The following is an 11,833-nucleotide window of genomic DNA, read 5'->3' as shown; positions in this document are numbered from 1 at the left end:
GATCTCTTCACGCTTACCTACCCTGATGCTGAATGGAAATACAGATTTCGTCCTTTGGCGGTGATCCGGCAAAGGTTACGATCTGGGGTGAATCGGCAGGCGAGTAATATTCTGCTCTAAGCTTAGTGTTGGCAAGGGCTCAGCAGTGACGATAGGTGCTGGCTCCGTTATGCAACACATCGTAGCACACGGCGGGCAGACAGAGCCTCCGCTCTTCCGTGCTGCTATGACTAGCTCGACGTTCCTGCCGTTCCAGTACTACTACAACGACACCATCCCCGAGGTACGCTTCTTGCGATTCGCTTCACGTGCTCCGGCTCACCGGTCATCACGCACCATACAGGAGATATTCTCTGAGACGGTGGCACAAACTAAGTGAGTCTTCACCGAACGTGCAACCGCGACCTAGGCTGACCCAGTCGAATCCAGCTGCTCGTCTGCTTCCGGCGCGCTCGAGTGTCTGCGCTCCGCCTCCGCCTCCGCTCTCCAAGCCGCCAATACAGCAATCAACTACGCGGACTTCTATGGTACCTACGTCTTCGTCCCCGTGGTCGACGGAACATTCATCGTCGAGCGGCCCACCGTGACGCTCGAGAAGCGGCGCGTCAACGGCGTAAGCGCGTCCTCCTTCCTCCGAACCTGATAGGTGCTTGCTGACGTCCGAGGCAGAATGTGCTCCTCTCGGTCACGAATTCGTTCGAGGGGTACAACTTCGTCGACACGACCACGCCGCCGACGAACATCACGGACTATGTCACGCAGCTCTTCCCGCTGATCGACCAGACGATCATTCAGACGATCGTCGAGCAGTACACGAGCGACCCCGCGCTGAACGACACTCTGGCGCAGGCCATTGGTATCATGGGAGAGTGTACGTGTACTGGGTGTACGGTGTTGGCTGCTTGTCAGGCTGACGTTGGACATAGCGATCTTCATCTGCCCGACGTATCTGCTTCTGGAAGCGTTTGGAGATAACGCATACAAGGTGCCACACTTCCCATCCATAGCGCTTCTAAGCCGTTTCTCATCGTTTCCGACCTAGGGCGAGTTCGCAGTGCCGCCTGCCATCCACGGACAGGACGTACAATACTACTTCCCCACGTACGCTCCGTCGCCCTGCCGTCCGTTCACCCGCTGACCCGACGCAGCTCCAACCCGCCGGCGTACAACAACTCGGAGCTGATCACGTCATTCTCGCAGTCGTTCATGTCCGTCGTGAGCTCGCTCGACCCGAACGACAAGGCCGTGCCGGACCTGAAGCCCGCGTGGGCCGTGTGGCAGAACGGGACGGCGGAGGTGCTGTTCAACGTTACCGCCGCGGGCGAGCCCGTCGTGCAGACGACGACGACGGACCCGGCGCTGCTCGAGCGATGCGCGTGAGTGTTTATTTCGTTTCTTGATGTGTGATGCGGTCAGTGGCTGATGTGGTGGTGTCGGTGTGCGCAGGCTTTGGCAGAGTATCAGCGGCTTGACGTACCAGTGAGCGATGGACATGTTTCTTCTTGTGTTGGTACGTGTAGGACTAGTGGCGTGCGTCGGTCGAAATGTACGTTTTGAACTTGTTGAATATTGTTTCTGGATTGAAAGACTCTGATGTGCGGTTGTGACGACGATGAGATCTAAGGAAATCCTGAAGTAGTGGATTTGGTCGTACGAGAGTCCAGCGAAGCGTTGACACTGGGGACAAACTGGCTTGTGCGGAACCCTAACATTGTAAGTTACCATCGTAAAACCGTGTATATTAGGTAGATAATTGAACATAACTAATTTTCTCATCCCTAACATCGAAAGCCAGCCAATCAGAGGCCGCGCCTTTCAATGTTAGGCTCCCTTCCATATGTTATTTTTGGTATTCCACCTAATATACACGGTTTTACGATGGCAACTTACATCCAGAGATTTACCGTCGGCTGGCGGGGGCGCTAAGCGGACGGCCTCGTATGGTACTTACGCGTGCCGGGTAAATCCAGTAAATCGCCGGGAAGCCACGATCTCGCGGGATCTTGCCGCATCGGGGACCGGTGCTGAGTCAGCACCTTCTCCGATCTCAGTCCGCACGCGCACCGCGACGCGACGCGTCCTTCGCGTCGGTGTCCTCGTTTCAAACGCGTGCAAGTCTTGGGCTTGTGCTCGTCTCGCGCGCTCTCTCTCTGCTTTCTGGTGTCTTCCGGCGCTGAGGCACACACCGATGTGACGCGCATGCCTACTGTGTACTCACCGCCATCTCGACCACCGCCGTCCTCACCCGAGTCCCCTACGCTCGGGGCCGTCTCATGCTCTCGACGCGAGCGCGACGTGCGTGCGTACACTTGCGTTTGACGTACTCCAACTCTCGAACTTACGCTGATGCCAGGGTGCACATCCACACCCGAGAATCAGCCATCGGTGTTGGTGTCTGGAAGCAGACACACGGCACTAGGACAACGAAGTGAGCAAATGTATCAATCTCCTTCAGTGCAATGTCGTGATGTCTGGCCGCGGTGTTTCTGCTTTCTCGATCCCCGTGGCCAATCATTACATCATGACACGGTTGCCGAAATTGACCCTGAGGTTCGCAGATCATGGACCCACAGATCACGGAGTATCAAGGAACGTGCCCTCGGTGTCCTTCTGTTGCCCCGCAGATTTACCAAAGACCCACGCACGGGCCAGGAAATTTACCAGATTTACTCGGGCCGAGTAAAATAAAGCGTACGTCGCACTTTACACACTTAATCCTCTTTATTGAACACAGCGCCGCCGCCGCCACTGTCACACTGATCGACACTGCCGAGCACTACCCGGCGGCCTGCCAGCTCACTCCCGGGTTGCGGTCGATGTCCACGTCAGTCCGGGTATCGGTGAGTCCGCTTGTTCTTGTACTCACGACGACTCACAAGAACAAGCAAAAGCAACATGCATGACACGTTGCCCTTCTTGTCTCGTCCACCGGCCCCTTCCTCTTCGTCGTCTGCTGTGCACCTTAGACCTCCGACCGCCACGCGTCCGCAAGTCGTTCCCACCATTCAACTGATTCTCTGTGACCCCGTCCGTGACGAGCTCGGCCGCCGACGCCAGTGGCAGCACCTCACTCTCATCTATCACACCCTTCACGACGTTGTCTCCTCTTGCCCCACGCCCTCCGTCCGGGACCCCATGCAAGCAGCTCGTGCCGAAGAAGTCCAAACTAGGGCTGCTCGCGGGTGTCGCTGGCTCAGTCCAAGTCCAAGGTGAACAAGGATTCCTCTGATGTCGTGAGTGGTTTGGTACTTACGGTTGGTGTGGTCAGACTAACGCTTTCGTTGCAGCCCTCAGTCCCGCGCACGATTCAACTCGTTCAACTTGGGTATCATGCTCGACCCCCGCGCCGGAGCAGCCCGTACAAACCGTTTTTGTCAAGCCCCCTCGGGACTGCACCACGACGTCGACATCCCAAGCACCGAAGTGTAGCAACGGCCTGCGAGCGCCCGAGCCGAATCCCGCTACGGTCTCGATCGCCGTACGTGCAATCAAGTCGATGCGCTCCCTCGCTCGGATGGCTAGCTGGGCGCAGCTGACGAACAACGGCGAGCAGGGGAATGCGGAGCCCGGCACCAAGGCGGCTGCCCCGAAGAAGATGAAGGAGACGAGCGATGCGGGCAAGAAGAAGAAGGGGAAGAAGAAGGACGAGGAGAAGAAGAAAGAGGAGAAGGGATTGGTGAAGCGGAGGGAGAAGGAGGAGACGAAGCAGTCGACTCTGCGCTACTCGAGCAGCAGCTTCGAGGCAGGCGCCCTCAGCACGCAGGCGAGGTCATTACCGCCGCTGCGCGAAGATGCGAAGACCCTTGGTCGCAAGAAGCAATCCACGCTTGGACTGGGCCTGCCATCCACAATGCGCCTAACGACTGCCACTGCTACTGATACCATGCGCAAGGTCTCGAACACATCTTCGACGGGTTCTGCAGAGGTTGGACAACCTCAGGCACCCTCGAGGCTTTCGGTGGATTCAGCACACCTCATCATGAACACACAGGGCCGGCCGACGTCTATCATATCCAGCGGCTCGTCGCTCTGACCGCCATCTACGGCAAGCGCAATCAGCGAGCGTAGCAAGAGCTCGTCGTCAAGCAGCGTCGCGAGCGTGCGCTGGGATGATGAAGGCATCCGAAGTTCGCGGGAGCTCCAGCGACTTGAGAGGAAGAGTAGCGACAGCGCACGGCCCCGCGAGAGCAGGCGTACCAGTGACGGAAGGCGGCGTGTGGCCATCGTGGACATTTTCCCGGAGACCCAGGGTCAGAAGAGCAGGCCGGTGTCGACGTCTTCAGCGGGTTCCACCAAGGGTGGTGGACAGGCGAGTGTGTTTGAGAGGCCGGTCGTCAACGTGGAGTTGGCGACATCTGATGGCCATTCGGACGGCGCAGACAGTGTAGCATCTGAGACGCCAGCTAAGAGGGCGCGTCCAAGGCCAGTGTCCGAGCAGATGCTCGGTAGACCAAGGCCCCAGCCGATAGTCGAGGATCCTGAGGGTGAGCGTACTTGAGCTTCTATTGCGTGCAAGCACTGACTGCGATCGTAACTACTAGGTATGCTTTCCACGCTGAATGCTGCAACAAACGATCTTGCGTCGCTCATAAACTGCCTTGACTTGGAGGCTACGGCAGCGCTGCGCCGGGGAGCCCGAACGGAGGTTCACCGCTCTGTTGCCTGGTCGGTGTCCTGCTAATGGAGGCAGCCCTCCAGTGAGTGCACCGTCGACGAACAAGAATTTCCCTCCTTCGGTCCCTCCTTCGGCGCAGCAGGTCACAGACGTCAGAAGATTTCTGGGTCAGCAAATCACCCCTTCGTCCGAGCTCGATTGGCAAGTCTTGCCGAAGAAGCCTGTGGAGGCATTCGTGCCACGTCCTGCCCACAAGCGCACAAATACGCCGACACCAGCGCTCGATGCGCCCTTCGTCTTTCAGCTGCTCAAGCCGTCGAAGAACAACAGGGTTCCACCTGCGGTATCTGCCTCGCGGGCGGTATCTGCCTCGCGGGCTCCGAGTGTTGTCACGCCGATCCCTGCAGTAGATGGTATAGCATCGTCGTCGAGCACGTTCGGCTCGAGGCTGTCCCTGGTCAGCTTGGGGAACTCGCACATAAGGGATGTCACGGTGTTGCCGACACCCGTCTTATTGAATAGAATTGGCATACAGGAAGGCATGACTGGTGAGAGGTCTTGCGAGAGTAGTAGGCCAACAGGTTGTTGAACGGTGGAGGTATCTATTTGAGATTGATGCAGCCTCTGAGAATGTATGTACACACGAGATGATGAAACACAAAAAGCTACGTATGGATGTCATGAAACACTACACAGACTCGGGGAGCGGCGCGGTGAGTGTCAAATATGGAAGCTGGTCAGGATCGCAATGGACCCTGATCGGGGGTTCGAGGTAGCCTGAGGGTCGTACCCATCTCAACTCGCATCCGCTGACGACACCTTCCTCTTGCCTATCCTACGACTGAGATGCCTCGAGCAAAACCTGAGCGGTCAGCATCTGTAGCAGTGCCGTTCCCAGCTTCAGGTCCATCATCCTCTCCACGAAAGCGTTCTTCGAAGGCAAAGACCACTGCGGCTGACACCCCTCCTGTTGGCCTTGAAATTCTCCGGGCTACAAAGGAAGCAGGGAAGACACATAAGCACACGAAGAGCACTCGCGATGGCTATGCAAGTTACCTCGTCCGGATGCGGAACTGGGCAGCCAGTTATAGCCTGTCAAATGGACAGACAGGCGATATCAGTGGGACTACTAGTGCACGACCTATTGCGAAGGACCTTACGGACGCTGCAATGGGTGCTGATCCGGAGTTCCCTGAAGCATTTTCGGGGCCTCCGAAGCAGTGCTCGGGAGAGGCACTTGCACTGTTTATCACATTCAAGTGCCTCCACGAGAAGCGTGGCGTCTCGACAGCAGAGGGTGCACATGCTGCTGCCAAGAAGTACTGGGAAGAATAGTAGGTCATTCTCAACAACTCGCTGAACCATTTGCACGCACGATTTAATCTTATTGATGTACTACCCACTAGCGAAGGCGATCTGTACCGAGGAGAATGGCGTTTCGACGAGCATCGTAGCCGCTGGGTTGGAAATCCCGCGACATGCGCAGAAGTTCGTGACATCCTGAAGGCAATCAAGAACAAAGCAAACGCGGACGGCGGAGAGCGGACTCACTCGGTCGCAATGCGATATGATTATTTGAAGGCGATCATCGAGTGGTCAGAGACCGAATGTCCTCCTGCAGAAGCCATGGTTACTCCGAGAGACGTAGTGCACCGAGCAAAGGTCACAATGCACCTGTTCTTTCGTGCTTTTGCTTCGACGGGGTGGACCATCTGGACACGGTATGATGATTGCCTAAGCCCCGCATCTAAGCATGGTTTGGCTGACAAATCACTTTGTGTCAGCAACTTCGAGACCGCCGGATTGAAGCGTAAACATTACCGGCCAGGGCATACGAGCCCGGCACCGCTCTGTCAGCCGTTCTTCAAGATTGAAGTGACTGACCGGAAAGGTTGGCAGCGCAAGCTGGACAAGAATGGCGAGCTAGAAACCGAGTTAGAAGGTATGTACTGAGGTTACTATCAATGATAACTCGGTCTGACATTTGACATATGCGCTACGCGTGAAGGCAATACCTTTCATATCTACAATCAGCCTCACCTCTCAGCGGCGAATATGTTCCATCACCTACCTCTGTGGCTTAATTATCTGGAGCGCTTTCACTATTTCCGCCCGCTGTGCGACGAAGAGTATTTGTTCCCCGTCATCGGTCCGAACGGGATCATTCAACCGCATCTCCCGGTCTCTCACGACACAGTCCAGAGGCTCTTGGATCAATTCACATCAGCTGCCGGGATCGCACAGAAGGTAAACGGAAACTTCACGACTCACACGTTCCGGCGCGGGGGAGCGCAGTTCCGCTTCATGCTCGCTCCTGCTGAGGAGAGATGGACGCTAGCACGTGTTCGATGGTGGGGAGGATGGGCAAAGGGCGAACATGTGAGTGCGCGCATGCATGACCAAGAGTCTCATCTAAACCCATGATCATGTCAGCGTGACACACTCATTCGGTATCTACTGGATGAGTTGTACATGTACGAAGAATCCCATATCGACGCTCTCCAGCCAACAGCAACAGTCACTGACCGGAGGAATGACACTGAAAAGGCAGTGAAGGTGGAGGCAGCAGATGTCGAGGACCTGTTCCGGAACAGCCTGTTGTCCATCCAACAAGACATAACATCGATGGTTGCGACAGCACTCGCATGGGCTGTTCCACCTCAGGCGATGCAGGCGATGTCGCAAGACTCGGATCTGATTGGTCACGTCCATCCTTCTCTATCATACCCGGGTGAGTTCAGTCTATCATCGCATACGATCGTTTGGACTAACCACTCACCGGCGGCGCCGATCAGGTGCACTCCGCATGATGTCCCAGCATATGAGGATTGGGACACTCGCAACGAGCGAGCTGTATCATTCTCAGGCTAGCCGCGCACCCCCTCAGGCTCAGGCTCCCGCACCATGGCCAATTACGACCCAAGTGTCACATGCATCAAGTCCAGATCCGGCAGCAGCATCAGTCTCGCGGCTCACGGTCCCACCTTTGCCAATACAGAACATCGCACTGGCACAAGGGCCCTACTGGCAGACTCCGAACCTCGCCTCTCTGAGAGACTCGCCACTGCATCCACCGCATCACCTACTGCCTAGTAACTCGGAACCATCAATTCCCACTGGCATCCGGCAGACTCGTCTCAGCCCCGCATCGTATCCTCTTGCTCCCAGCTCTGAGTCATCGGGCTCATCAGTCACTCCCTTGCTGCATACTAGGTCACACTCGCTCCCTGTACTCGGTGACGGAGTGGGTATCCAGCCGCTCGCACCGAGTCTGCCGCCACCTGATGCACGTGTGCTCAATATCCCCATATTGCGTGATGGGAAGAGAGACAAGGCGAATGCGTGGCGAGATGTAATCGAGCTCTGGGATGTTGGAATTCCATCCATCAAGGTCATGCCGCTGCGAGAATGGCCGAGAGAATGGCTTACGGGCGAGAACAAGACACGGTATGCAGCAAAGTACCAGCAGCGAAAGGTCATAGCGGAAGAGTTTATTCAGCGGTGCGTGCATCCGTAGTTTCCGACTCACGTACACGAGCTAAATCATTAGTATACTGGTTGCTACTGAAAGGTTCGCCCGCAATGATCATGCCTTCTTACATGCATACCCCGAAGCTGAGAAGGGGGTCACCGTGCTACTGAAAACAATAAATGAAGCGCGACGAATGCGTGGTGATCGCGTCGAGCGCAAGAGCAAGAACGGTGACCCCGATGAGCGCCGCCGCCGTGCAGCGACTGTGGATTAATATTGTGCACGTTTCCCTCCCGAGAACATTCATACTTCCATATACATTCTCGTTCTACACTACCTCTGATGGCTATGATAGCGTGCATCGTACCACTGGCTACTGCACCGCGCAATAGTGTACCGTAACAACCCCCATAATGGATCACACACTCTCCCTGTATAGAGCACATCGACGTGCAAAAACGCGAGCGTGAACACGCAAACGGCGAGGTGAGAGAGCGACGACCCTACGCGCACGCACGACGCGTCGACGTCGTGCGTGCGTCGACGCGTCGTGCGTGCGCGTACGCCGGAAGGCGGTGACCGGGCAGTGACCGCAAAAGGAAGGAGCCCGGAGTGGGGGCCGGTTTGGGACGGTGTGGCGCCGGTGTGCGCACGCGAGATCGCGGGTGTGATCGTGCGAGTGATCGTGTGGACTTACCATACGAGGCCGTCCGCTTAGCGCCCCCGCCAGCCGACGGTAAATCTCTGGATGTACAATGTTAGGGTTCCGCACAAGCCGGTTTGTCCCCAGTGTGAGCTTGAGCGCTTGAGCACCCGTCCGGATGACGGCCGTCCCTTGAGTCCCCTTCGACCGTACATACTCTCGGCACGACTCGGGTGGCAGCTCGCGAATGGTGCTATTTACGATACATTCCTTTTCGGGTATTAACATGCCTTCCTTCTCTGTCAAGCCTGGTTCCTCCTGGCTCTCTTTTCAACTATCACCTCACGTCTCGATCGTCACGCTTCTCGTCCACCTCCACCTCCATTCGACGACGTCACTGTTCGTTTTCGAACGTCGCCGCTCTTCTATCTTTCCTTCTGTCAATATGTTCGATTCTCGCTGTTCCAGAATATCGTCTGTGTACTTATACTGGGCCGTGTCGCCCAAATCTCTATCGAACCCCCCTCTCTCGACGCTCTCGTTCGTCCTCTCCTCGCGCACATCGCTCGGGCCTCCACTCTACGCGGGCTCAAGTTCACGCCCTCAAGTCGACGCCGCGTCGTCTGCGTGCCTTTAGAGAATCGGGTGAACGCTGTGTCACCGAGTCACAACAGTCGCTCGCTCGCTGCTAAGTAAGTGTCGACCTCGTTACTCTGCCGCAGAACCCCAACTCTCCACTGTCCTCTCTCCCTTCAAGCCTCTCGTCCATCCACGACTCTTCGACCGACCTGCGCAAGGCGGTAGTTGGTGTGTGATTCGCTGCCGCGCACGCTTTACCTCAGGCTCTGACACGGGTTATGCCTGACTGGCGTGCGTCTTTTGAATCTGACGCGAGTTTCATTGAGTCTTCGTGCCTTGGTGCGTCATGGTGTATCGATCTCGACGCATACTAGAAGCTGTCTGTCCTGTCTGCAGCTCATTCCGTTTGGATCCCGTTTCACATGGCAATGTTCCCATGTGAGTCGTGGCTTGCTGCGGAGACAGAGACAGGGGAGAGCGATGGAGAGGCTGGCAGCGGATGGAGAGGTGCCATGGAGGGTTCGTACCTGGTCATAAGCTGGGGTTAGGGTCCCATGACCTCAAAGGCACGCGCTGGCCTATTTATACCCTCAGCGTGATACAGACATCCCATCGCACCGCCTGCCGCTTATCCGCAACCCATGGCGTCGCTCCCCCTCCACGAAGCAGACATGAAGCCCAAGCAGGCCATCACTGCCACCAACCTCCCTGCCCACACCCAGGACCCCTCCGTCGTCGCAGAGTCCCTCAGCAAGCTCGTCGACCAGTCCGCGAAGCACACCGACGTCCGCCATGGCATCCACGCGCCCATGCACAAGCTCGCCCAGCTCCCCTTCGTTCACAAGCTCATCCCCGGGCTCGAGAAGCTCGCCACTGAGTATCATGTAGGGAACTACGTGTACGATCGCCAGACGGGGCAGCGATTCTGGGAGAGCATGCCCATCTACCCGAGGTCCGTCTCGGCCCTGCTGACACGCTTTACGCACTGAAACAAGGATGTAGGCTTGGTATGCATTTGTTGTTTTACGGTGGAGAGCAGCGCAAGATCCTGCACAACAAGGACATTGAGTCCATCCTCGAAGAGCTCTCCGTCCGGGTACGCATCCTCCCCTCACTGTTCTGCAGACTCCACTCACTCGCATCAACAGCAAGGCCGCATCTACGACTCGCCCGAGTCCGTCAAGAACATCCCCTCCTTCATCGAAACCTACACCATCGCGCTCGACGAGCTCCTCGAGCCCGACCCGACCAAGTACCGCACCATGAACGACTTCTTCTACCGCCACATCAAGCCCGGCGCGCGCCCCGTCCAGAACGCTGACGTCCCCGGCGCAATCTGCAGCGCGGCCGACTGCAGGCTCGTCGTCTACCCCTCCGTCGACCTCGCGACAAAGCTCTGGTACGTCGATCCGCGCCCTCAGGCTCTCTCCAGACTTCATGCTGACCCGCAACGCCGCGCGCAGGATCAAGGGCAACGAGTTCACGATCCCGCACCTCCTCGGCGTCCCGGACGACTCGGAGCAGGCGCGCGCGTTCGAGGGCGCCGGTGTCGCGTGCTTCCGGCTCGCCCCCGCGGATTACCACCGCTTCCACAGCCCGCTCGACGGCACCGTCGGCGAGACCACTGATATCCCCGGCCAATACTACACTGGTGCGTCGCCCTCTTTTCCCTCCCCTCCCGGGGCGCTGAATAGACGATGCTGACGAGTGCGCAGTGAACCCGCAGGCGGTGAACGAGCCCGGATTCGACGTCTTTACCGCGAACAAGCGCTCCGTGCTCTATCTCACGCACACCGCGTCCGGTAAGCAGGTCGCGTTCGTCGCCATCGGTGCCATGCTCGTGCGTCCCCTCTTCCTTTCCCCTAATCCAGGTGAACTCACGCGGTCACTGGCCACAGGTCGGCTCGATCAAGTGGACGGGCGGCGCGCAGAAGGGCAGTACGGTCGCGCGCGGGGACGAGCTCGGCTTCTTCGCGTACGGCGGGAGCACGGTCGTGTGTCTCTTCCCTGCGGGGCTCGTCGCGTTTGACGAGGACCTCGTGAAGAACTCGGGCGCGGCGGAGCCGGTGGAGACGTATGTGAAGGTGCGTGGGCATGTTTACGGGGTTGGGGCGATCAGGGACGTGTGCTGACCGGATTGCGGGTGTGCTTAGGTTGGATGGTCGGTCGGGAAGGCGAACCTGTAGAGCGGAGTACTGGGCGAAGCAGAAGATCGGACCTGGAACGGAACGTTGGACGAGTGTAGGACTAGTGGAAGGACGAGCACTTGTATGTGGGTGTAGGAACTGCATACCGGTAATGTGATTCGCTTCCTTCTTGGTGGCATATCTTCCAGAGCCAGAACGACGTTCGGGGACGTTCAGGGTGGCTATGCTTGGCTGGATGACGAGTGCACGACCGCATCTACGCTTACTTTCACCAACGGCGTGACCCGCAGATAACCTGACAAGGGTCAAGATAATGAGACTGCTGTCCTCGTGCGGTCATCCAAGCTTGACTAGAAGAAGAGGCAGCCCTCTCGCTG

The 11,833-nt window shown here is 57.4% G+C and overlaps 2 protein-coding genes across 2 annotated transcripts; both read left to right on the top strand.

Moving 5' to 3' along the window:
- Nucleotides 1-3,126: 3,126 nt before the first annotated feature.
- On the top strand, nt 3,127-4,236 carry B0H18DRAFT_427579 (uncharacterized protein). Its single transcript, XM_048038067.1, has 3 exons — nt 3,127-3,233; nt 3,295-3,763; nt 3,893-4,236. The coding sequence occupies exons 1-3, from the start codon at nt 3,229-3,231 to the stop codon at nt 4,031-4,033; spliced, it is 615 nt and encodes a 204-aa protein (XP_047884689.1). The 5' UTR covers nt 3,127-3,228; the 3' UTR covers nt 4,034-4,236.
- Nucleotides 4,237-5,461: 1,225 nt separating this feature from the next.
- B0H18DRAFT_894363 (uncharacterized protein) lies at nt 5,462-8,361 on the top strand (the record flags this gene model as incomplete). Its single annotated transcript, XM_048041388.1, has 8 exons — nt 5,462-5,735; nt 5,814-5,949; nt 6,022-6,336; nt 6,400-6,557; nt 6,624-6,994; nt 7,049-7,350; nt 7,487-8,116; nt 8,187-8,361. The coding sequence occupies 8 exons, from the start codon at nt 5,462-5,464 to the stop codon at nt 8,359-8,361; spliced, it is 2,361 nt and encodes a 786-aa protein (XP_047884688.1).
- Between the last annotated feature and the right edge of the window lie 3,472 nt (nt 8,362-11,833).

The sequence above is a fragment of the Fomitopsis serialis genome (assembly GCF_022376445.1).
Source record: "Fomitopsis serialis strain Sig1Antser10 chromosome Unknown B0H18scaffold_401, whole genome shotgun sequence".
NCBI lineage: Eukaryota > Fungi > Basidiomycota > Agaricomycetes > Polyporales > Fomitopsidaceae > Fomitopsis > Fomitopsis serialis.
The sequence above is the reverse complement of the archived record's forward strand: the minus strand, read 5'-3'. Positions and strand labels throughout refer to the sequence as shown.

What these genes read in the sequence shown, in the direction of transcription:
- B0H18DRAFT_427579 (XM_048038067.1), top strand. An exon ending in CAGGCGCCCTCAGCACGCAG is followed by an intron (nt 3,764 to 3,892) that starts GCGAGGTCATTA and finishes ACCATGCGCAAG; the next exon opens with GTCTCGAACACATCTTCGAC.